Consider the following 23,449-nt stretch of genomic DNA (forward strand, 5'->3'; position numbering starts at 1 on the left):
CTGCTCACTGAGCTGTAATGTAAAAATCGTGACTTTAGCAGCTTTTTTTCCGAGACACCCAAAGGGCTCAAGTGACACCGAGTCCAGCATGCAAAACCCATCGTGTTTTCTAGGCAGGTCGTTTAATTCTTTATCCAAATGGACACATGTCCTGAAGGACCTGGTGGGTACTTGAAGGTAAATGAGAAGATAATCGCTCATATACAGTGATGTGGAGAAGATTCCAGCATCTGGGTAAAGCTGCAGGAGGAATTTTCGGGAAGAACTCCTAAATTCCCAAGAGTTCACTGACATTGGGATTTCCATCTTGTCAGCCCAGTAGAGAATGTTGTGTTGTTTTCCCCAGAGGTGGGTTCATACATTGGTGGTTGTATTAGGCTGAAATAACAGCCGAATTAGAACTGGCTGAGGAAGCTGGATTTGATAGCTGAAAGGATCTTGTCCCAGGTTACATAGCACTTTTCTCAGGTGTAGGTTTTTGTCTTGGTGTCATAGAGAAGAATGTTCATGTATGTTTGTGACTTACAGGCAAACAATGACATTTTAGCTTTTCTGTCTGGGATGCCCGTGACCAGGAACACCAAGTATCTGGATCTGAAAAACGCGGTAAGTCAGCGGATTGTGATCTTGCGAACTCGCCGTCCTTCCCCATGTAACCTGTTTTCTCAGTGGCTTCTCTTATTCCTTTCTGCCTCTCTCTAGAATAATCAAAGATTAGTACAACAGAATATAGTAACAGTGCTTGCTCTCTGAAGGCTTTTTGTCTTCAGATCGCTTTTAAAGCAATGTCTGTCCGTCCTCCACTTTGTGGGGAGTGGCAGTGTTTCTGTTCAGGTGCGGGAAGGCGATGGGTGGTTTCCCCAGCCCCAGGTACAAGTTGAGCGCTGCATCCAGGAGCGTGGTGCTGAGCTCCAGATGGAAGCACCACCAGCAGAGCTCCATCTCCATAAGGGCAGGGAGCTGCCTGCAGCGAAACAGAGCCTTCCTCGCCAGGACTGCTGCTTGTCAGCAGTTCTCGGGGTGAAAACGCCTGAAATCCGTTCTGTTCTGTGCAAATTAAGCCTGGCTTTTCTTCTGGGATGCTGCTCTTACAGCCTTTCATTGGGCAGACTCCCTTGATTAGATGATAATACTGCAAGAGAGAGGCAAGACTGACCCAATCCCAGCATCTCCCATCAAGTCATTCTGTGATTAACCTGTTTGCGTTGGGTTTAATGCTAAAATCGTGCTCAACCTTCTGAATGTGTGCAGGGAGAGATGGCAGCAGAGCTTACAGCGCTGATTTATGGTCCTCTCTGGGCATCTCCTGGCCTGTGACTATGTGGCAGCAGTATATTTTGAGAGTTTATCTTCTTGGGACTTAAACTAGTCTGTCTTTTCCTTAGCTAGGGTACGGTGGGGCAAAACCAGGCTTTGCTTTGCAGCAAGGTGCTTGGTACACAGGAGGATTCCTGTAGAATGAACTCCTAGCTTAGTTTAACAGCCAGTAGGGCCCTTCCTCTTGGGAAAATCAGAGAAGGCTGATGCTCAGAAAAAAGGTGCCTGCGTCTAACGATGATGGAGACAGGGAAACGGTAGGAAAACTCGCTGTCTAAAAGAGAACGAAGCCTTCAGCGGGTCTGTTGTTTCTTGCAGCAAGAGATGCAGCGGTACAAGGAGGTGTGTTACTACATGCTGTTTGCGCTGGCCGCCTACGGCTGGCCCATCTACCTGATGAGGAAGCCCACGTGTGGACTCTGCCGCCTGGCCAGATCCTGCTCGTGAGTGCCCGTCCTGTCACTCCGCCTCTTCTGCCCTTTTCCCTTCTGTTTTTCCCAGATTTAGAGTGATTCTTTTATCAGTTTGCTCTCTCCATCGCTCCCCTATTTCTTCTCCTTCCCTGCTTTTTTCCTCTTTTCCATTCCCCTGCTTTTTCTGTCTGTTAGGAACTCATACTCCTAAGTCTTTCTCCTCAGTCTCTTCCTCACAGTTGCTTATCTGCTTCCCTGTTAAATAAACCGGGCTGTAAATGCCCCGTCCACTCTGACGCACTAAGGATCGTGCCGGTCCCGTGCAGTTCGAACTCGCCTGGCACGAGACTCTTTTCACACTGACTCAAACGAGCCGTCTTGGAGCTCAGGAATCAGATTTATTGGCCAACCCAGCTATGCAGGGAGTTGACATTTGGATCTTTATTAAAGCATCGGCGAGACTTGGTTGGAGTTTGTGCTGCGTTCTGTCTGTTTTTCTGCCGTGCTGTTTAATGCTCACCTCACGGTAACAATGCTGTAGTTCAGCTCAGGGTTGTGTTGTTTTAAACCTTTGCTCTCTGCTGCCCTAATGCTGTCAGCACATTCGCTTTTTTGCACTTACACGGGCAACCTATTTGCTGAACCCGTCAGGAGGAATATCTTTCCTTTTGAGTACTTTTATTTGTGAAATGTCTCATAAAGGAAAGAAGGAAAAAAATATACACATCTGTTTTGGTTCTAGGATGATTCTAGACTGGTTTTCTTTTGTTGTTGTTACAAATAGCAGTAAAAGCCAGCAGCTCGGTGTGTTGCAGTGATGTAGGACCGCGCTGTGAAGTGCAGCATCGCTTGAGCAGCGATGGCAGCCCCACCGCGCTCTGGCTCCTGGGGGACTGGCTGTCCTGTAGCTCTCTCTGCTGCTCAGAAGGAAAACTACATCTGCTCCCAGTGCCCCTTTTTGCTGCCGAAACACGAGTTGGTGCTGTTTTGTGCAGGAGCTCCCACAAATGAAGGGAATCGCTCCTGTTGATGCCGGCGTGACGTGCAGGTTCTGCCTTTCCCTTATCTATAGGCACTCCACTCTAAACCCAGTCTCTTCCGTGCTCCTCTTTTCCTCAAACCCACGTTTTGTCCTCCTGCAGATGTTGCTGTTTCTGTCCCTCGCGTCCCCGCTACGCGCCCAGCGTCACCATCGAAGAGGACAACTGCTGCGGCTGCAACGCCATCGCCATCCGGCGCCACTTCTTGGATGAGAACATGACCTCGGTGGACATCGTGTACACGTCTTGCCACGACGCAGTAAGGAGAATCCACCACCCCCTTCAGATTTGGGGCAGGCTCCTCAGGGATTTCCGTGCTGTGTGGTGGGACAAAGAAGGAAACTTAAGCCCTTTTTGGGTTTTTTTTTGACCCTAGCGCTGCCCAACTTATCTCTCCACCAAGAAATTCTGCCACTTGGGCAGAAATATTTGCTCCTGCCAAAAATGGGATCGTTGAGAGGAGAGTTTTATCCATAAGGCATAACCTGCCAGCCTGCTCTGCCTCATCTTTTCCCTGAGCAGAATAAATAAAGCAGGAATGTCCCACCTGGTTATTACAGCAGTGGATCTTCTCCAGGTTTACGAAACGCCTTTCTATGTGGCTGTGGACCACGAGAAGAAGAAGGTGGTCATTAGTATCCGAGGAACTCTCTCTCCAAAAGTAAGTGCGGTGTCCTTGCGTACCTTTGGGCGCTCTGGCGGATTTTTAGGAGGTTCTGAGACGTTCCTGACCCTCCTGTGTTGTTTGACACCCCTGGAACGTGGTGACTCCTTTTCTTCCAGGACGCGCTGACCGACCTGACCGGGGATGCGGAGCGCCTGCCAGTCGAGGGGCACCATGGAACGTGGCTGGGACACAAGGTGTGCGCGAGCAAAAGCAAACAAACCCAAACCAAACCAAAAACCCTTTGACGTTTTCACTGTAGGCCCAAAGAAAAGCGGTGTTAATTGCTTGAGATGCTTTCAAGAAGGGTGGTACATAGATGCAGTGAAATGTTAAAATCCTTAACTGTAGCAGTTAAAATCACTGTCTGTAATTAAAAAACCCATAGAATTAGTGAGCACCAAACTGCAAAAAGCATCTGTGGAGACCTAGAACAAAATTATTGGAGTCATTCAAATGACTTTTTCTTCCAATGACCTTTTCAGAATTAGCAGTTGAGCCCTGAGAATGTGTTTAAAATTCTGTTGCAACGCGGTAGTCCCTGACCCTCGCACAAGGACGCTGGCGGGACTTCTACCTGGGTAATTAGGCGGATGCTGCGTGTCCGTGTTAGCGATCAGGGCCGGGCTGGCTAAATCCGTTTATTATAGAGCTCACCTTTGCCCCCCGTGCAGCAAAGTAACACCACACATGCTGAGCTTGAAGCTGATGGGGAATTTGGCAGCGTCTCAAGATGCGGTGCCAGATTGGGCAAGAGAAAACACAAACTGGAAACCTCTTCCTCCAGCGTTGAGCTGGATCTGGGTCTGCTGGAGACGTGCTTACCTCAGAAAGTGTTGTTTGGGGCGCTCTGTAGTCTCCAGGTCTCCCAGATCGGGTGTTTCTTGAAAACAAATGTTGTGTACCTGCTATTTGGCTTATGGGTGTTTCCTTTGTGTTCCCCCACATGAGGAAATTAACCCAGCGATTACATAGAATATGCTATGGAAACATAAATAAACGAGGTGGTGTTTTGTCAGGTAACTGATATTTAGCTGTGTGAATCTTTAATGCTGCTGAAGCGTTATGTCTGCTGTCAATTATAATACCCCTTGGTTTTTGTACTGATTAATTGAGCTCCAAATGACTTTGCACAACCAGAGTGATCAGCAGTTTGTACAAAGAAAAGGTAAAAGGAAAAGAAAGGGGAACAAAGGGAACTTGTTCTTTAATGTGCAGAAAAAGGAGTAATAGATCCTTGCAGCAGCTGCCTTTGCTTTTGATCTGTGTGAAAATATTCAAATGCCAGTGACTTATACAAAACATTCTCAGATCATCCCCTTCGTTCTAGATTGAGTTTTTTATTTGGCCTTTGTATTATTTCTTTTTGGGTTGTTCCTAATACAGAAACATAGCTCTGTCTTAAATTATTACCAATATTAATCTTCAGACAATAATGTACTGTTGATTCCCGAGGGAAACTAACAGAGATAACAGAATTTTAAAAGTCTGTCTTGCTGCATTTTTAATGTCCAGCAGTCGACTTTAATACAAAAATAAATGAAGTGTGTTGCTAACACATTTAATTTGGAGAAGCGGACTTGGCTGTTCAGGAGCTTCCTGCAAATGGTTTGATATGGGTTCTTTTTCCTGCTGATCGTGTCCCACACGGGCTGGTTTTCGTGGTTTCGAGCCATCCCTGCTGACAAGAAGCCGCTGAGCCCTGGGAGCAGCTCTCACCAGTTCGGTACATCAGTAAGAGCAACAGCTTTCAAGCTCTTTTCTCTACCTCCAGACTGCAAAGAAATACAGACTATTTCCATTTCACTTCCCTACATCTCCAGTTTGTTTGGCTATTTACCTGTGAGGCTGGAAAATGAAGCTCAGATAGTTTTATTCCTTTGAAACTTATGAAACAGTGTCCGTTATAATGCAAAGTCTAAATATAACTTTGCAGTGATAGAAGTCTCATTCCATAATATTAAAATCATTGTCTGTATTAGAATATACTTTAATTATCAAAATTCTCGCTATAAGGCTGACAAACAGCCCATTAGCAATATCACCACGGATTTAGGTCGCGCTTTTCCAAAATAGAATCCTAAATTCATGCTAGAACTTTATATAAGCAGTCTGCCGTTCGCTTCCCATTAGCCACGTTGGAAACGGAGGCTCCTGGACGCGACGGAACACGGACATAAACCAGGCGGCATCTGCTCTTTGCCGAGGGCGGTGACGTTCAGATGTCCCGGGGAGCCACCCGCGCTCTGCTCCGTCTCTGCACCGCTCGCATCGGGTTTGATGGGGCGTTTGATACCGACGGCTTTGAAAACGCCGCTTTTCTTCACTTTTTGAGATGGCTGTGAATTCTCTTTATATCTCTGAGATTAAACAGCGCTCAATAACATTCACTTCGGCCTTAGGCTGTTTTCAGGTAGGGGAGCAGCAAAGGAGGTGATGTGCCCTGGTTTTTGGCCAACACAGGCAGTGGCAATTATTATTTGAGGTCTGTAATCACCCAATTAGCTGATTTCTCTTTACCCTGGGCTACACCACTGGTTTTTAGCCTTTGCCATTCAGGCTCGCTCACCGCTGAATTAAACCAAAGGCAAACACGAGGATTTACACAACACACCATATTCTACTCACTTGTTTCTAACAGATCAACGGCACTGGTAATTATTACAGAGGGAGGAACACCGTCCGGGTGCAGCCGTTGGCAGAGAGGATGAACGTTCAGAACCAAACTATCGGCTTGTTTGGCATCTCCCAGCAGGTCTCAGCTCCTAGTGAATAAAAACCTTTAATCCGCAATGAACGTTCTTTGACAGCTGAATCCGTTTCAGAGTTGCTGCGTTCTCCAGTCATCAATAACTCTCTGTATCCAGATACTGCTGCCACTTTTTCCCTCCGGTAGTGCTTTGGTATTTGCTTTGTTTGCCTTGTAAACTTGTGAGGTTGGTCCATGTATTTATTCAGGGGTTTAAATGGGGGAGCACAGTGTCGCAGCTAAGGGTGCAGAAAATCAAAGTTGTTTTTTCCATTCTGCCGCAAGTCCCAGTATGTCCTGTATCTGTGTATGCACAGATACACAACCTTGTGTTAACGAGTGGGTTGGTTTATGTTGTGGTGGTGTTTTTTCTCTAGACTTCGCAGCGTGAGCCCAGGAATAGGGCCTTTGAGTATTATCTTAATGGAAGAACTGTCATTACTTCCAACCGGCGTGGCTCCGGTAACCAGCGAGCCAAGACTTGTGCCTAATGAAGTCTGTTCCTAAACGTGGAGGGGGCTCGGTATTGGTTCCCCAGCGCTGCCCCGCGCCGTGGGGCTCTGCGCAGCATTCGGGGCTGCTGGGCCTTTAGATCAGGGCTGATATGCGACCGTTTCCATCCTGTTCTGTTTGTGTTCCCCTCAGGGAATGGTGCTGTCTGCTGAGTACATCAAGAAGAAATTGGAGCAAGAAATGGTGCTTTCTCAAGCTTTTGGACGAGACTTAGTGAGTATTAGTTTTCTTTTTATCCTCACAGGTTATACAGAAGACGGGGTTTATGTAAAACCGCATCCCTGAATCTGTTGTGCTAATTTCTGAAACCTTCCTTCCGTTCCTACCCCTCTGGATTACCAGACAGGCAACTAGTTACTCATTCCCCCAAGGCTTTGTTTTAATTTTGAAGCCAGTATTACAGATCTCCTGATGTTTGTGGTTTTGCTCAGGCAGCGCTAAGGCAGGAAGTCCCATTTGGTGGCAATGCAGGACAGGGAACATTACAAACCAAATCAACAGGAACTAAAATCCCATCTCTATGGAGACTCTCTTTGGAGACGGCGATGGGATGCCGCGCTGGCTGGCTGCGTGCGTGCGTCTCGTGCTGGAGAGCGATGGGAGAGCCCAAGGGAGGCGTTAGGAAGCATCTTCCCCCAGTTGATATGTCAGTAATGGTTGGGAAGGGAAGTTCTGAACAGCTGTCCTGTTCTCCTGCCCAAAGAGCCCCACAGCCTGAGCAGCGCCCGTGGGGGCGTTGCAGGAGCTCACTGGAGAAAGAAAAGAGGGATAAAAACCTCAAATAACTGCCTGAAACTTGAGTGCCGCACTGAAGCATCTGCCGTGTAGCGTTTGGTAGGTGTAGGGAGAGAGACACAGAGGCATCCGAGTCCTGTATACGCTGCTTTATTCCTCTCTGCCCAAAAAGGGAGAATTGGTCTTGTTAAATGAGCTGTTACTCAGGAGGGGTTTTTGCTGATGTCCTGTAGAGCTCAGTTGCTGCCTGACTGGGAAGATGTGGTGACGTTGGGAGCTCTGTGCTTTGGTTGTCTCCAATGTGTGATAATAGGTGTGATATTCTGTTCTGTTTGAAGCCGGCTTTATAGTGGGTCCAGCTGGATTTGAGGAGGAGCCAAAGGCTCATCAAATCTTAACTGACCCAAACAGCTCGAGTGTCCATTTCCTTTTCCTTCCTACTGTTTTGTTCGTTTAGGGAAGGCCTGGTAGGTCAAACACTGATGGAGATGTAGGAGAGGGGTCCAGGAGAAAGAATTCTCAGGGCCCTTCAGAACAAGCAACGTTGCAGGACAGGGGTGTGCTGGGACTTAAACTAAACAGTGTAAATCAGAATTCTGCTGCCGTTTCAAAATCAAGGGTACGACAGTACCCTCCCTAGTTGTGCTGGTGGTGGAGCCGGTTAGCTGCACTCTGCAGTTCTCGTGTTTAGGAAAGACTCACAGCTGGGGAGGGGACAGATGTAGGGACTTGTGGACTTCACCGTTCAGCCTAACATCGATTTCTTTGCGTTTTGTTTTCAGGGCAGAGGAACAAAACACTACGGCCTGATTGTGGTGGGTCATTCCCTGGGGGCTGGCACGGCTGCCATCCTGTCCTTCCTCCTGCGGCCGCAGTACCCGTCGCTCAAGTGCTTTGCCTACTCTCCCCCAGGTGGGCTGCTCAGGTAGGTGTTGGGGCAGGAGGACGCTTGAGAGAGGATTTGGGTGGTTGTAGCTGGATCAGATCCCGTTTGAGATGCTCTCAAGGGCACTAACAGACAAGTCTCTGCCCTGAGAGGTGCACAGAAAAATGGAGCGGCAGTTTAGAGGAGCTGAGTTGTTGGCAGCCTCTGCTCTGTGTAACAATTTGGAGTTTAGGCTGTGATGGCAGGTGCCCACTCTCCCAATATTCCGGTTTATGACTTGGTTGTCTGTGGCTATAGCTGTAATTTCACCCTGGCTAGTGGAAAATACAAGTTGAGTGGCCAGGGTGCAGTTTCCTTGTTGTCTGCACAGTGCTGGTGTGTCCTCCCCCTACCTGCTGTGAATGGATGCACAACAAGAGCGATCCTTGACCTGATAGAGATGTCTGCATCGGTTGATCTAGTTGTTCAGTCTCCTTTTGCAGCTGACAAAGAAACTGGCGCTTCTGGGGTGTGATTTCTGCCATTCTGAAGTGGGTATTTAAAAGAGGTCAGAGGAATTGTGGTTCTTGGGTGCCTGTTTCTTTCCCTCGGCTACAGGGGGAATCTGGGGTGGCTGCCTCAGATGTCTGAAGAGTTTCGGTGAGTTCCTCCCCTGTAAATGGGAACAGACCTGCTGGTCATGTTATTCACACGGCAGCCAAACAAAAACATCACGCTCGATTGTTGTGAGGTGAGATAAGGTCTTTCTAGTTGTGACAGACACCGTGGGGACACTCGGAAGCAGCCATGGGCTCTCAGAAGCTGCTTGTGACAGTTACTGCATCAAGTTCCGGGAGCAGCCAAGGGTTTTAAACCATCCTGCTGACGACTCTGGTACTGGCGTGCCTTGTTGTGCTAGTTATCCCTGCAGCTATAGAGGAGTTGATCTGTAGGATGTTTAATGAGAATTTTACAGCTTTCCTGCTCAGAGCTTCCACTCCCGAGATCCCTTGATAGCTCGGGCCGTGCTGTGCGGTGTCACCTCAGCTGTCACAGTTTGACTTGCCACGCTGTGTTGGGCTGTGTCGTGCCCGGGCTCATCTCTAGATCAACAATGTGGCATCTGCCTGTGGTGACGGATTCCGAGGATTATTTCTGGGAAGGCAGCTGATTCCAGAACCAGTTTATAGAGTGGAAGCCTTAATTTCCTCTTACCTTGGTGCTCAGGTTGCGGCAGAGAGTGTCCCCCTTGGTTGTCTCAGGAACATGGAGTATCTTCTTCCTTTCTGCTGTCCTGGCCATTCCCAAACCATAGGAAAACAACTATAAGACACTGAGTTAGAGTATTTCCTTTTCCAAGCCTATTCAGAGCCGTATGCAGGTAAGGATGAAGGAGCTGCCCTGTTTGATGAGCTATGCCATTGCAGAATAATGTTGCTTGGGGCATGGGATGTGAATATCAGGCTTTTCTTCAGCAGGGTCTAAGTCCCCAAAGCCTTGAGCAACTTGGGTTGTGGTTTCTATGACCCTGATTCACTGTCTGGTCACCTCTCCGATACCAGTGGCAAACTGGGAATGAAATGCAGTTTGCTGCTACTCAAACACTGTTTGCTTCTTCTTGGTCCTGTTTCTCTTGCAGCGAGGATGCCATGGAGTATTCAAAAGAGTTTGTGACTGCAGTGGTGCTTGGCAAAGACCTAGTGCCCAGGCAAGTTGAGAAGTGGCTGAATTTCTTGATGAACATCTGCTGTTCTAAACCAAAATCACCATTTTCCTGTCAGAAACACCTGAATTATATCTGTCTCCAGTTTCCTCATTTACCTTGTGTGCTTCTGACTTGTCTTCCCACTTACCTACATCTTTTACCTGGACACCTCTGTTGGTGTTTCACACACCTTTTTATAGGCATTTCCCACCCTGTCTGTGTGAAAGAAAAGGGTGAATATGACTGTCCCATCTCTGTCACTGTCTTCATTGTGGTATGTGACGTGTTGTTGCCATCATCCTTCTTGCCTGTGTTATCTCAGACCTCTCTGTGCTCTGCCCTGAACTCTGTGAGCTGTCATCTCGTTTGTGCTGTTTGTCCCCAAATACCTGTTCCACATCTCGCATCTCCGCTCCAGCTCCCTCGTTTCTGGTGTCCTGGCATTTCCCACCTCTCGGCATCCCATGGGACGTGTTCTGAACGGGGCACTGGAGCAGGAGCCGCACAACCTGGGCTTTCCTTTTGCCTCTGCCCTGTTGTGTCACCCCAGATAAATGGTGACGTTTCTGTCCATGCAACACAACGCGTGTCGAATTCGGTGGAGGGAACGTGCTAAATGAAATTGAATTTGCCTTTTGGTAACCTGGATGACAAATCTTGTCCATCCCGTAATCTGTTTAGTGGTGTCATATAGCTCCACTTTTTAAATTTATACGCGCTGTGTCCTTTTATACTTGTTTCTTGCTCACTTCTTTCTGCGATTGTATCACCTCCCTTCTTATCTCTCCATCGATCTCTCATATCTGTGTTCACTGACCTGATTCCATCACATTTCATACTATTTCTTGTCACGCTGGTTTCCTGTGGCCGCTTAACCCTGGTTACTGGTCCGGGCTGATGCCACAACACATCTCTGAAATGAGTCAAGACATGGTTGCGTTCTTGTAGCATCATTTCTTGTTGTTCTGTTCTCCGTGTCCCTGCCCAGCTGTTGTAAATGCGCTTTCTTCCTCTCCAGAATCGGTCTCTCGCAGCTGGAGGGATTTCGCCGGCAACTTCTGGATGTTCTTCAAAGAAGCACCAAACCAAAGGTAAGAGTAAAGCTGAGCAGACACCTGAAGGTGAGTCTGAGCAATGATGGTAAACTTTGGTGTCACACAGCAGCCCTGCAGACTCCTCCAGCCCTCCGGGGCTCCTCGTGTCCGCGGTGACGACTGTTTAGGTAACGAGAGCAGCAGTGGCAGGAGCCGGATGGTGGCTGGAGAGGTCATGGCAAAGGGCTGCACCCTGTTTGTGGTCACAGGTCTCAAATAACCGAGCAGGAGGTTTTCTCGTCTGAGCCTGTTTTGGAGTCTGTGCTCCAGAACTGCAGCTTTTTTTGGCCAGTAGAAAGGGTGACAGGCCCGAGAGCACGAGAGCTGTCTGCTCGGAGATGTGCTGTCTGGTCACGCTTTGGAGATAGGAAACACAGACTGTTGTTCAAGCCCAGGCTTCCTTACCATTACACTGAGATGGAAAAAACATAACATGAAGATTTTTAGGGGTAAAATACTATAGAAATGACCTGTAGAGGGAGAAAACTGAGCTGACATTTCCTTTTCTTATTAACATTCTATGGATTTGTGTTTTGGCTTACGGGTTTTTTTGGCGAATTTGGGGTTTATTTTAGAATTTCTTTTAGTGCGTAAAGAAAGACCTAAACAGAATGTTTATCTGTTTGTGTTGTATATTCTTTCACTTATTGTTGTACATTAAAATGTCAGATTCCATCTCCTTTTTTGTCCTGGAGGATGTTAAGTTACCAGTTGGTGGACAAGTCAGTGCTCGCTGTAGATCAATAACTGCAAATACTCCAATGCTTCCTCTCTTTCCTCTGGTGTTACACAGTGGCGGATCATCGTGGGCGCTACCAAGTGCATCCCCAAGTCGGAGCTCCCCGAAGAGACGGAAGAAAATTCGGTGACGAGCAATCGGCTGTGGACGCACCCCAGCGACCTGACCATCGCCCTGTCCGCCAGCACCCCGCTCTACCCGCCCGGCCGCATCATCCACGTGGTGCACAACCACCCCGCCGAGCAGTGCTGGTGAGTCCCTTTGGGGAAAGGCTCCCCGCCGCAGGAACCCGGCGAGGAAGGTGGTTTTGTCTTATGGTGACAGCGATCGCGCCTGTGCTGTCGGAATAGAAAGTGCTGTCGCTGTTGGAGCAATGACAGGAGCGTGTGCGCTTTAAACAAAACCACATAACGTTTGTGCTGGCTACTGTGGGGCTCAGCACTTGCTTCATTTCCCCTTTTATAGCCTTATTAAATAATAAGGCGGAGAGATGGATGAACTGTTGTGTCTGAGCTTTGTGAGTACCAGAACAGTACCCTGATAAACTCTGAAATCCATAGGCGCACCTTAAAAAGCAGAATATTTCTTCTTAATAAGAAGCTCAAGTGCTCTTATCTCGTGCGCTCTCCAGGTTTTAAAATGACCTGCGCTCAACATGTATTACCATGGTAATTAGCAGATAAAGAGTTGCAAAAAGCAAGGCATTTTTAGTATTTATGTAAAGAGGTTGAGAAGAATATTCTCAGTAGCAACGTTAGTTCTTTCTACATTTTGCAGCACTGTGTGTGGTGATATAGTAATATGGTTTAGTGCTACGGTCAGGTTATGGTTGGACTCGATGATCCTGAAATTGATTCTATGATCTTCTCCCTCTGTTTCCTCCTGTTGCTTTTCCTGTCTCTACAACCTGCCACTTCTTTCTTTCGCATGCCAAAATACTGCCTGCTCTTCATCCCCTGCTCCCCGTTTTCCCCTCTGTTTGGATCCCGACTGCTCTTCCAGCTGCTGCGAGCAAGAGGATCCCACTTACTTTGCGATCTGGGGTGACAACAAGGCGTTTAACGAGGTGATCATCTCGCCGGCGATGCTGCACGAACACCTCCCGTACGTGGTCATGGAAGGGCTCAACAAGGTAATGCTGAGAATTGGGCTCAAGGGGCAAACGCTGCCCTAAGAAAATGAGGTACGGAGGCAAATCTGAGCTAAGAGCAAAGCTGCTATCTCTAGTAAAGCACTAGTATTCCTCTGCTTGCCTTGAAACAGGTCTTGGAGAATTACAACAAGGGGAAAACAGCTTTACTTTCTGCAGCCAAAGTGATGGTGAGTCCTACAGAAGTGGATCTCACCCCGGAGCTGATCTTCCAGAGCCAGCCCTTGCCCAGCGGACCTGCGGTGCAGATTGGAACCGGAGCCGTAACCGCGGACAGGAGGAACAGCAGCACGAAGTAAAGATCGATCGTTGTTTTCTTTGAAAGATTGTTGGCTCTTTGTGGGTCCTTCTTCTCTTGGGGTGTTGCGATCAGTGTTTGTGGGAAGGAGACATCCAAGGGCAGCCCTTGGATCTTCTGTGTGGGGCTTCTATTTGGCTTTAATATCTCTTACGGGGGGGAAAAATCCTTTCTGTTGCTCAAGAATTGGGGAGTGCAGCCAAGTCAGGAGAACCTACAAGTTGAGGGTGTGGAAGAGAACTTCCTTTCCTCTTTGTCCATCTAAATGGGGTTTTCCCTGAAAATGTAAAGGCAAAGCTTGCAGTCTTACAGCCAAATTTCTGGTTTCCTGTGTGATTTATGTGCCCAAAATCACTGATATGGCGATTCTCAAAAGCTGAGAGGCAGGGAAAGTCATAAACTTACCAGAACAGAAACATTTAACGCCAGGAGCCAACAGCAGAGACTCCTTGCAGATTTTCACATAACATCTGAGGCACTGCAGGACCACAGGCTTGTACAAAGCAAAGAAAATAAATATCAAAATGTAGGCAAAGATTTATTTCAGAGTTGGAAGACATGATTTCTGTCTCTGAATTGCATTAAAAAAGGCAAATTTGCTGACAAAACTGGGAAAGATGAGTGAAGGAAGATGGTTTGTAGACAGAGACAGCAAACGGGAGTTGTGAGAAGAAACAGGAGGCAGCGTTGTAGGCGGGAGAGGATTCTGTCCTGCAAAGGAAGCGCTTGTGCGGAGATTCAGGTAGAGACACCCAGCAAAAGAATCCGTGTGTCTGTGGGAGGAGACAGGTGAGGTGGCCTGTGCTGGGTGACGGGCAGCCGGGATGACACGAGTGAGATGGAAATACAGAAGATAAGACAGCAAATAATATGAAAATGGTCAAGTTCTTGCCACAGAGGGTGAATGGTCAGAGAGTGAAGGAAAGCTTAGAAACAGTCGCAGCCAGGATGAAATGGCAGAAACAGGGATCGACCGCATTTTGGAAGGCGACAATAAGGCGGAGAAGATGAAGTAGGTGAAGCAGCAGGGAGAGGAGATGTGGTGTCTGTACCCAGGAGCTGCTTCCCTCGAGGTGAGCGACAGCAGAGGGGAAGGAATGGGGCAGAGGGCGGAGAGGCTCGAGGGAGGTGCTGGAGCACAAACAGTCCTGGCTTGGCTGTTTGAATTCAAGGTTAGAGCCAGCTTACTCCCTCTGATACTTCATTGAAGTTAAACTGAGGTCACATATTAGTGTAACTGGTAAGCCTGTCCTGGCAGGTGCAGCAGTCCCCTCCCAAGCTCAGGCTCTCTTTCCCAGCTGTTTCCTTAAGTCCTTGTCTTCAGGGCTGTCGCTTTGGCTGCAGCTAATCCCGGGCTTTGCGTGGGCCTGGTGCAGTGCCTGCGCCATCCTTTAAAGTGTTAATGCAACCGGAGTCTTTCAAAAGATCTTTACCTGTCATAAGCTGTCTAAATGGCTTTTTTAACCTATTTTAAAATCCAGTAGCTGAAAGGGAAAATAGGTTAACTGCCAGTGAGTCCTTTTTTTTGCCTCAGTCCTCTCTAATGCAGAGGTGCTGGCTGAGAGGGGTTAATCTGCGTGTGAAGGGTGTTTCACTAGGGGCAGAACCCTGGTTCTAAGTGCAAATGGTGCCTAAGAGGGAAGACTTTCAGCCAGGAGAAAAGGGAAGAACCTGTGTTCGTAGAGAGAAGAAACTGTACTTAATGTTTTCAGCTGGGAGGATGGAGAGATGAGACGTTTCTTGCAGTTGTGGATGGTTCTGGTTAAAGCACCAACACGTGCCCTCAGTGGGCAGGATTTGGTCCTTGCAGCTGTTTTGGGGAGTGATGCAGCCTCACGTTTTCTCTTTCTCCGTTTCAGAAGCAAGTCCCATTCTGAAATTAGCTTGGAGGGGTTTTACGAGACAAAGCCACTTTCTCCCGTGCAGAAAGATCCCGTGGAGCTGCTGCTCCTGGACACAAAGGAACGTCTGTCCGTGGAGCTGCAGGACCGTCGCGCTCCTCTCGCCACCATGGAGAGCCTCTCGGACAACGAATCCATCTACAGCTTCGATTCGAGGCGCTCCTCTGGCTTTCGGAGCATCCGGGGCTCCCCCAGCCTGCACGCTGTCATGGAGAAGGACGAGACGCACTGTTTTTATATAGACCCCGTTATTCCGGAGGAAAACCCCTCGCTCAGCTCGCGGACAGAGCTGCTGGCCGCCGACAGCCTCTCCAAGCACTCCCAGGAGACTCAGGCCCCCGACAACGTCCTCAACAGCGGGGGCACCACCCCGCAGCGCCGCTGCAGCGAGGAGGGGGCCAGCAGCGAGGGGGACCGCGCTTCCTTAGCCCCTCGCGAGGAGCTGGCTCTCCAAAACGGCCGCCTCGCCGACGTTCCCAGCCCCCAGGTGTTGGAGTTTGCGGAGTTTATAGACAGCCTCTTTAATTTGGATAGCAAAAGCAGCTCCTTCCAGGACATCTATTGCATGATGGTGTCTGACAGCTCCAGTGACTTCGCAGAGATGCCCAAATCTGTGAGCGATCAGGAGATCCTGTTGAGGGCACAATACGAACCCAACTTAGTCCCAAAGCCCCCGAGGTTGTTTGCAGGCTCAACAGATCCTTCGTCGGGCATCTCCGTCTCACCCTCTTTCCCCCTTAGTTCCTCTGGAGAACTCATGGACATCACTCCCACGGGCGTGAGCAGCCAGGAGTGCCTGGCCACGGATAAAATCCGGACTTCCACCCCCTCTGGGCACGTAACCAGCCCTGCCAAGCAGGACGACCTCATGATTTCAGCCCTCTAGTGCAGGGTGAACGGAGCGCGGCTCTGCGAGCTGATCCTGCGGGCTGAGCGCTGGGATTATACTTGGAGAGGTGGTCGTCGGGCGGTTCGGATCGCAGGAGACAGCTGGAAAAAATGGCCCTTGTGGGCGCCATGGTGGCGGCACGATGTGTGGAGGATGGATTGTGCTCGGGTCCCGTTCTGGCAGCTGGGAGAGGCGGCGGCGCTTTGCACAGCCCGCTAAACCGCGGGGGTCTGAGTCGCTAAGGGTGGATGCGAGTTCCCTACCTCAGCCTGTCTCGTGGGCTTCAGAGGCAGATTCTTTGCCCCAGGGCACCTGCTGAGTTTGGGAGTGAGATACCCGGCTTCAGGGAATCCGCCGGTGCCAACGGGTGGATTCTCTGAAGCTCGAGGATGGGATAGACAGAAGGAATGGGGGACCAGGCCAGATCAGCCTCTTGGTACCATGTCGGAGGTTTTGGAAATGAGCAGATTGACACTTTGGGCCCTGTTGCACTATCGATGTCAGATCTGGCCCAAGATCCAATTCATCACACTTCCCCAGGGTTGCTTTTCTAGGCCACTCTCCTGTTTTAAAGCCATTGGGGCTGTATTCTCCCCAAATGCAGTCTCCCCTCCCCGGGCCGCGCACAGCACGTGTGTTTCCTTCCCCAGAGTATTTCTGCGTTCAGTGACCCCCGAGCTGCTGCTGGGAGGGAAGGACACTGTTCTGAAGAGCCAAAGCCCTTTGCCACGTCCCTCCTCTGCCAGAGAAGAGTTCTGGATGTCACCGTCATCGCTTCTCCGTTCCCTGGACCGCTCTGAGCTGGTGACGTCCCTGCAGGACTGGCAGGATTCTCATCTCGGACCTGCGTGGATGGATCAGCTGAAACGTTTCAGCATCTCAACACCCAGCGTTGTTTGCCCGGCCCCTGCGGAGCGTCTCACAGTGCCCGAGTGCAGCTCAGCGCCAGCCTCTGTCCTTGGGCGTTCAGGGAAAACGTGAACTTTTTACTAAGTATTGAAATCTCTTGTGTGTTTACAGAGCTGCTAAGCTTTTCGGAAGGTATTTATTAAGCAAACAGGGAGGTTTTCCCAAAGCAAAAAGCATGTTCATTCTCTCCTTCCTGTGCTGTTCCCTCCGGGGACTGATGGGGAGAGAGGATGGACAGGTAGGATTTTGCAAGTCCCCCGGTTTTAAAGTGGCGGGGGGGTCTGGGGGACACTGCGTGCGTCCCTCACCCTCCTCCTCCTCCTCTCCATTGCACAACATTGCAAAGCTTGACTAAGTCTCTAGTAAAACTACCTGAGCGCTGCTGTGCAGAGGGAGCCCGCTCAGAGCCCTGGGGAGGCGCTTCCCGACCACGGGAGCAGGAGAAAAACTACCTGGCTAGAAGCTTAAACATACTGTGACCTCGAGAAAGCCTTTAATTGACACAACACCTTCGTATCAAAGCTCAGCAGAGTTAGCGGTCGGTCTCACTGGAGCTCTGTCCTCCCTCACTGGAAACAAAATTCCTATTTTAATTTCCGTATAATCACAGGGATGTTGTTGCTCTCCTTCCCCTTTGCTGCCCTATTTCCCTTGTGGGAGGATGCTGTGAACTGGATTTTTGTGTCCAAGCGCTGATCTCCCACTTGACAATTTAATGCGGGATATCGCGTCCCCCTGCTCCTTTACAAATTCCAGGGGCTTTGTTAAACGGGCAGCGAAATATTGTCCGTGCAGTTTAGGTTCCATAGGTGACCTTTTCTACCCTGTCTTGAATTGGAGGGAAGAAGCCCCTCTGAATTCCGAGTAATTTGCAAAAGCAAAATGCTTTTATTCTTAGCAACAAGCTACCTTTTTTGTAGAAAAGAGCAGCGTTGTTCCCCTTGCCGAGAGCTCGGCTGCTTGAGGAGCGCGGCTGGAGCCGCTGTGTCAGTGCCATCGCATCACCCACTCTTGCGCACCCGGGGGTGAGGCCGAATTGCTGCACGCACCCAAAAGTGATGTCTGAGAATACGCACAATAAACGGGGTTTGGAGGGGAAAAGGGGAGCTGAGCGCGGGGAGGCTGGGGCCAGCGGGCTGGCTCTCCTCCCGCTGCCGACACGTGGCGAAACGGAGGTTGTTCCTGCCTCTAATCCTCGGCAGAAGATGGGTGGTAGTAACACTTAGCACTTAGGCAGAGCTTTATATCTGCAAAGCACTTTACGAACACTAAGGAAAGAATCATCTCTGTCCCTGGCGATGAGGAATTAGGAGGCGGCTGTTTCTGCGCACCCTGCCTGAGGATGGGGGAGATGGCTCGAGGTGAACAAGGTGGATTTACCTCCCTCTTTAGAAAAAATCTTTCAGTAGTGACGTGACGATGTGGAAGGGGTCACGATATTGCACTAGAAAGTCACTTTGACCCGGGTGAACGTCCCTGTGTCCTGGGACACGTGCTCGTTGTGCTGGGGCTGTTTCCCTCTCTGCGCCATGGGAGCCGAGTCCTGGGGATGGGGTTCCCTCACCCCAACCAGCTGCAGCAGGAAGACACAGCCTGACGTGCTGCGGCTTTATTGCTCTGTTCTGTGCCCTGTGATTATTTGGTTTCTTACGAAAAGCCTGGAAATACCCAAATTCTCCTGGTCTGGGCTTTTGCTGTAGATGAAGGCAGTAAAGGTGCAAAGAAGCCCTTTTATTTAAAGTTCTTACTGCATCACGTTAAGGGTAATTCCTGTTTTCTGTTGTTCTCTCTTGACAAACAGACCTGTTCCCAGTCCTCACGAAGCAAACCCAGGTTCTTTGCGTCATTTCTGCTTTAAACGTCTCTGTGTGTCTCGATTCTCAGCACTCCTGGGCTGTAAGAGCGTTCGGACCGGCTCATCTCCCGGTTCATCCGGCACGAGTCTATCTGGAAAGCTCAAAAGAAATAAGGCGAAGGCCGTAGCTGCCTCCTTCATGCGCAGCACCGCCGGCTCTCGCTGCCCTCGCCCCGCTCTGGCGCGCTGCTGGTCTTAGAAACGTGAAGCATCTTCAGCTTTCTGAACCTCTTGGCTTCTGCTTCCTACCTTTTGAGCTTTGTGCCTTCTAATCTTTATAATGTTCCCTTGATGTTCCGGTGGGATGTTTCCCGCATGGAGACGGTGCTGGAAGTGCGGTTCATATAACAGACACCAGGACCCAAGCTACAAGTTCACCCAGTTCAGTGGCGCATCCTTCAAATCCCCTGGAAGAGCTTTTTGGTAGAGATGTGGATCCCGAAGCATTGAAAGCTCCCGGGGCCGCCCTTGAGTAGTTAATGTTGGCTGGCTGTGGTTTCAGAGGCTCTGCTGTGACAATAATCATTGCATTTATCGTCGCTTTAGTTGTAGCAGTGCCAAGAACACGCAGGACCCTGCGGTGCTGAGGATGTACAAGTGCTGAGCAGAAAGCAAACGCTTCTCCAGCTCTTACTGTTGTCCCCTCTCCCTCTCTGGGGAGCTGCCCTTTCCATTCAGAACATGCATTTTCTCCTAAAGCTGCCACTCTAACCTCTTTGCCCCCTGTTGCTGTCACCTAAACAGGAGCTAATTCACCTCTCTTTTGGTCGCTCCATCTCAGGATGGTGGCGTCTTAATTCACATTAAGAATGAAGAGAGCTGCCGCCTTCTGTGGTGCTGGAGGTTTTCTAGGGAGATCATTAAAAGGCTCTTCAGCTCTCTCTCGCTTTCCCTTACCTGTGATCAGTATTTCCAATGTTCACCGTTTCTCCAATTTGAAGAACTCTTAGAGGAATCGTATGAGGTATTTTGCTCCCTATGGAGGACCGAGGTGTCAAAGCTGGTTTTGAGTGGAGATACATATCCTGCAACTCTTATCTTTATACTTTTAGGACACTGTTGTTTAGATTGCAATAGCAGCAGGACTTTGGTGGGAAGGAAGTGTTGCTGTCAGTGAACGAGGGCACGGAAGGGGAAGGAAAAGCACCGGAGGAGGAAAAGGAGTTGGAACTGGATGATCCTTAAGGTCCCTTCCAACCCAAACCATCCTATGATTTAATAATGCTGCTGCCAATGGACTTTCACAGAGTTTCTCTGCACTTTAGGAAGTATATAGACAATCTCTGCAGTCCTTTTTCTACTTGGAACAGCATAGGATGAGTGGGTAATTGTTAATTAAGTGCCCCTCGTTAGAGTTCCGTAGCATCAGTTAGGAGTTACTGAAGTACATGGACCTAAAAGGGAAATGGGTTAAATACCCATTTAGGCATTGAACCTGAGAGCTCAGTGTATTGTATAAACCAAGATTTAACGTGGATGTTGTTGTTTCTTAGCTGTGAAATGTCGGCTCCTTCCCTGCTGAGCTGTGTACTGGTGCCTCTTCCTTTAGGAAAGGGGAGGGTTGGAGACGCAGCTTTGCACAGTCCGATGCTCTCAATTAGGGAATATGTGGCTCGGAAGCACTGGCAGAATGACGCTTGTTGCACGTTTTCCTCAAGGCCTGTGCAATATCAAACCTCAGCTCCGGATTGAGGGGAGAAGCGGCATTTTTTGTGCCACAGCTCCCTCTGATGGCAGCGGCGCTGGGCAGAGCGCGTGTCCCGCTGCTGCCAGCCCTGCGGCTCGGGGGACAACCAGGGACAGACAAACTGCAGCTGGGAGGTGGGACATAAACCCTGTTAGCGTGTGAACCCTGTGTCGTTAGGGCGGAGGAGCGTTTTTGGCCAGGGATCCCCGGCTGCGTGACACCGGCCTGCGGTGCAGAAGGAGCTGCAAGCTGCCCGAGTTCTGCTGGGCTCCTCTCTTTCTGTGTCCCGACCATATCGACGCCCAGCGTGTCCCCACGAGCCATCACGCTTCACGGTGATCACCTGAACGTGTGCTGCTTGACGGCATGTGCGCTGGAGACGCGAAACAATCGAGGAGAGAGCAGGTCCCTGCTTTGTCCCAGGGCTTGCAGTCCGAAAAAGCATCATCTGTCTGATGGTTTCTTTTAATCTTTTTTGCTTCTTTTCTTGAGTTCAGACCTCTTGTGCCTTTGTTTCCCTTTGGCTTGAGGTCCAGACTTTTATACTGAGCATCTGCCCACGTCCTTTTCCCGCTTCTGCGCGTTGTCTCTTCTCCGGGTGTACGAAAGGGACCGCGGGGCGCCCGGGTTTGGCTTGGGGTTGCCCTTGATGCTGGTCTCTGTCCCTTTCTGGTCTCCCCGCTGTCCCCTCTGCCTCGGGTCACATCCAAGTGCCAAGAGCAAAGCCTGACCCGAGGCGGCTGTTTTCCTCCAGCCACGCCGCAATTGCGGTGGTTTGTGTGCAGTGGACGGGAAGGCTCCGCACCGCGTCTCACCTTGGCTGTACGTGAACGCGGTCGGTGCTTGACAGGTCTGCTCACCGCTAAAACCCCCTCTCAGGTCTATCCACGAGTAAAACTCTTCCTACTCTTCAAGATCTGACTCTGGTTTTGTAAGAACTTGTGCCAAAAGGGACTTAACATATTCTGAACAGTGTTGATTTACAGAGGTTTCTCTCGCCGTCTCCCAAAGGTAAGCTCTCTTCTTTGTATAGAGAGTCGGGCATTTTTGCTGCTTGAGTCCTCTGAGCTCACCACCTCATCCTGTGCTCGGCTTTTCATCTCCACCTGCCCAGCCTGTCTGATGGGGGAACCTCTCTCTGACTCCTTATTTATTTCTGCAAAACCACCAAACAACAGAGCAGCCCAGGAACAAGCCTTTGCTTGGGGTTTTACTGGGATTCCACCGGGGCTTTGTGCCGTTCCGATGGCTCAGAGCTGGAGGTACCTGCTGGCCACGTCCACCGCTCAGGCTGGCTCGGTGACACGTGCCCGGTGTTGGCGCGATGTGTTTTCTAGACCGCCACCACCACCATTTTTTTGGGTCTTAATTCCTTTATTGGTGTGTCCGCTGGTGACAAAGCGGCATCACCTGCAGCTCCTGAAGGCGACAGCTTCCCACACGCGACGGAAGGGGTGATGCCCAGGAACAGCCTCAGGCTCCTGTCCTAGCGATAAATGTAGTGGCTAACAGCACAGGGATGATTCTGTGGTTATCGGGGATGGGTTCTGCCTCTCTGCGTGCACGGGGCAGCAGGAAAGGAGCCCCCTGCACTGTCACCTGTCCCTTGGCCCCGGTGTCCAGGCTGGGAATGAGCAGAGACAGCGAGACCAGGAGGAACTGGTGGAAACTCTTTATTTTCTCATCTTTTGGGGCTATTTTGTGCCAGCTGGGTGGGCTCTGTGTGCCAGGAGCTCGCTGGTGGGGTCTCCATGGTAAATAACTCCCTTACCTCCCACATTTCCCTCTGTCTACGGACACCGATGCCGCTATGGAGAAACCCCTTCTGCCTGTTTCTGTCACCTGCGTCACATCACGTGCCGGGGCAGCTCGGCGTAGGGCGGCTCCGAGTTAACCCCAATTGCCTCTTTATAGCTAAAACCTTTTGTGTTTATGGGAGAAACGGCCCTGGGGAGCTCTGGGCCACTTTGGCTGCCTCCCACGGGGCTCAGAGCACTTGCATATGCAATCGGGGGGGTGACAGCACAGGGTGCCGTGTCCCCAAGCTCAGCCGAGAGGTCACTGCCCGTCCTGGGAACGCTCCGCGCTGCCCCGGCACCGAGACGACAAGGACACTCGAGCACTCCTCATGTGCCATTCTCACGTGACTTTTTGTACCTATGTATGAAAGATCCAAACTAATATTGCTGTAAAGAAAGATTACAGATTAATATAGCATATTATATAAAGAGAGATGTATATAAAAGTTTCTGTACATTGTACGGCACTGTGTATAAACTGGATGTCGAAGCATGGCTGGTGTATGTGACTGTCCCCAGGTGTGATTGGCCTGAGCTGTGAGTCTGAGCGGTGGGAGAAGCTGCCCTGGGCTCCTCTCGTTGCAGGGGGACGAGCAACACGGGGACAATCTGGGGACAATTCAGCGCTCAGCTCGGCTCTGGAGCTTTGGGAGCGGGGAAAACATCTCTGTGCCTTCAGGTCAGCTGGGCCAGCTCGGCCCCAAAATGCAGAGATCCCAGCTTTAGCGATACCTCCTCAGCAGAGAAGGCAGTTGAGGAAGAAAACTCAACGCTTTGAGTTACGCTTGAATTCAACGTGCCGCACAAAAGAAGTTCTGTTAGCGCAGACAAACGCAGTTAATGACAAGGGACCTTTCGGAAGCGTGTGAGGAAGAGGAGGACTGAGCGCAAACAAGAATAGGGTAACAAATTCACCCGTGGGAAAACATTAATCGCAAGGTGAGTTGAAAGCGGCGAGGAAGAGTTTCCAGAGCGAGCGACCTGCGTCTTTGCGCAGGTTTGCAAAGCAGCGTCGCAAACCAGGCGCGAATAACAGCTCCGGTGATCCACGTTGTGCGGAGGGGAGAGCAGGAGCTGGGGCTGCGCAGGGTGGGAGAGGAGGGAAATAAAGGGAGCCGGAGGAACAA

General features: G+C 50.1%; 1 protein-coding gene across 6 annotated transcripts in view; it reads left to right on the forward strand.

The window, feature by feature from the left end:
- DAGLA (diacylglycerol lipase alpha) overlaps nucleotides 1-22,817 on the forward strand; it is a 61,892-nt gene extending 39,075 nt beyond the window's left edge. For 5 of the 6 annotated variants that reach the window (XM_065066355.1, XM_065066358.1, XM_065066356.1 and 2 more), the window contains 13 exons: nucleotides 529-606; nucleotides 1,636-1,760; nucleotides 2,873-3,029; nucleotides 3,348-3,431; nucleotides 3,554-3,631; nucleotides 6,829-6,909; nucleotides 8,214-8,356; nucleotides 9,936-10,004; nucleotides 11,020-11,092; nucleotides 11,889-12,085; nucleotides 12,837-12,966; nucleotides 13,098-13,279; nucleotides 15,142-22,817. In XM_065066355.1, coding sequence (XP_064922427.1) covers nucleotides 529-606; nucleotides 1,636-1,760; nucleotides 2,873-3,029; nucleotides 3,348-3,431; nucleotides 3,554-3,631; nucleotides 6,829-6,909; nucleotides 8,214-8,356; nucleotides 9,936-10,004; nucleotides 11,020-11,092; nucleotides 11,889-12,085; nucleotides 12,837-12,966; nucleotides 13,098-13,279; nucleotides 15,142-16,069 — 2,325 coding nt within the window. In that variant the 3' untranslated portion in view covers nucleotides 16,070-22,817. The remainder of the gene's footprint in view (nucleotides 1-528; nucleotides 607-1,635; nucleotides 1,761-2,872; nucleotides 3,030-3,347; nucleotides 3,432-3,553; nucleotides 3,632-6,828; nucleotides 6,910-8,213; nucleotides 8,357-9,935; nucleotides 10,005-11,019; nucleotides 11,093-11,888; nucleotides 12,086-12,836; nucleotides 12,967-13,097; nucleotides 13,280-15,141) is intronic. The other variant, XM_065066361.1, reaches the window with a different exon arrangement.
- The last annotated feature ends 632 nt before the right edge of the window (nucleotides 22,818-23,449 follow it).

Source organism: Columba livia, chromosome 5 (genome assembly GCF_036013475.1).
Source record: "Columba livia isolate bColLiv1 breed racing homer chromosome 5, bColLiv1.pat.W.v2, whole genome shotgun sequence".
NCBI lineage: Eukaryota > Metazoa > Chordata > Aves > Columbiformes > Columbidae > Columba > Columba livia.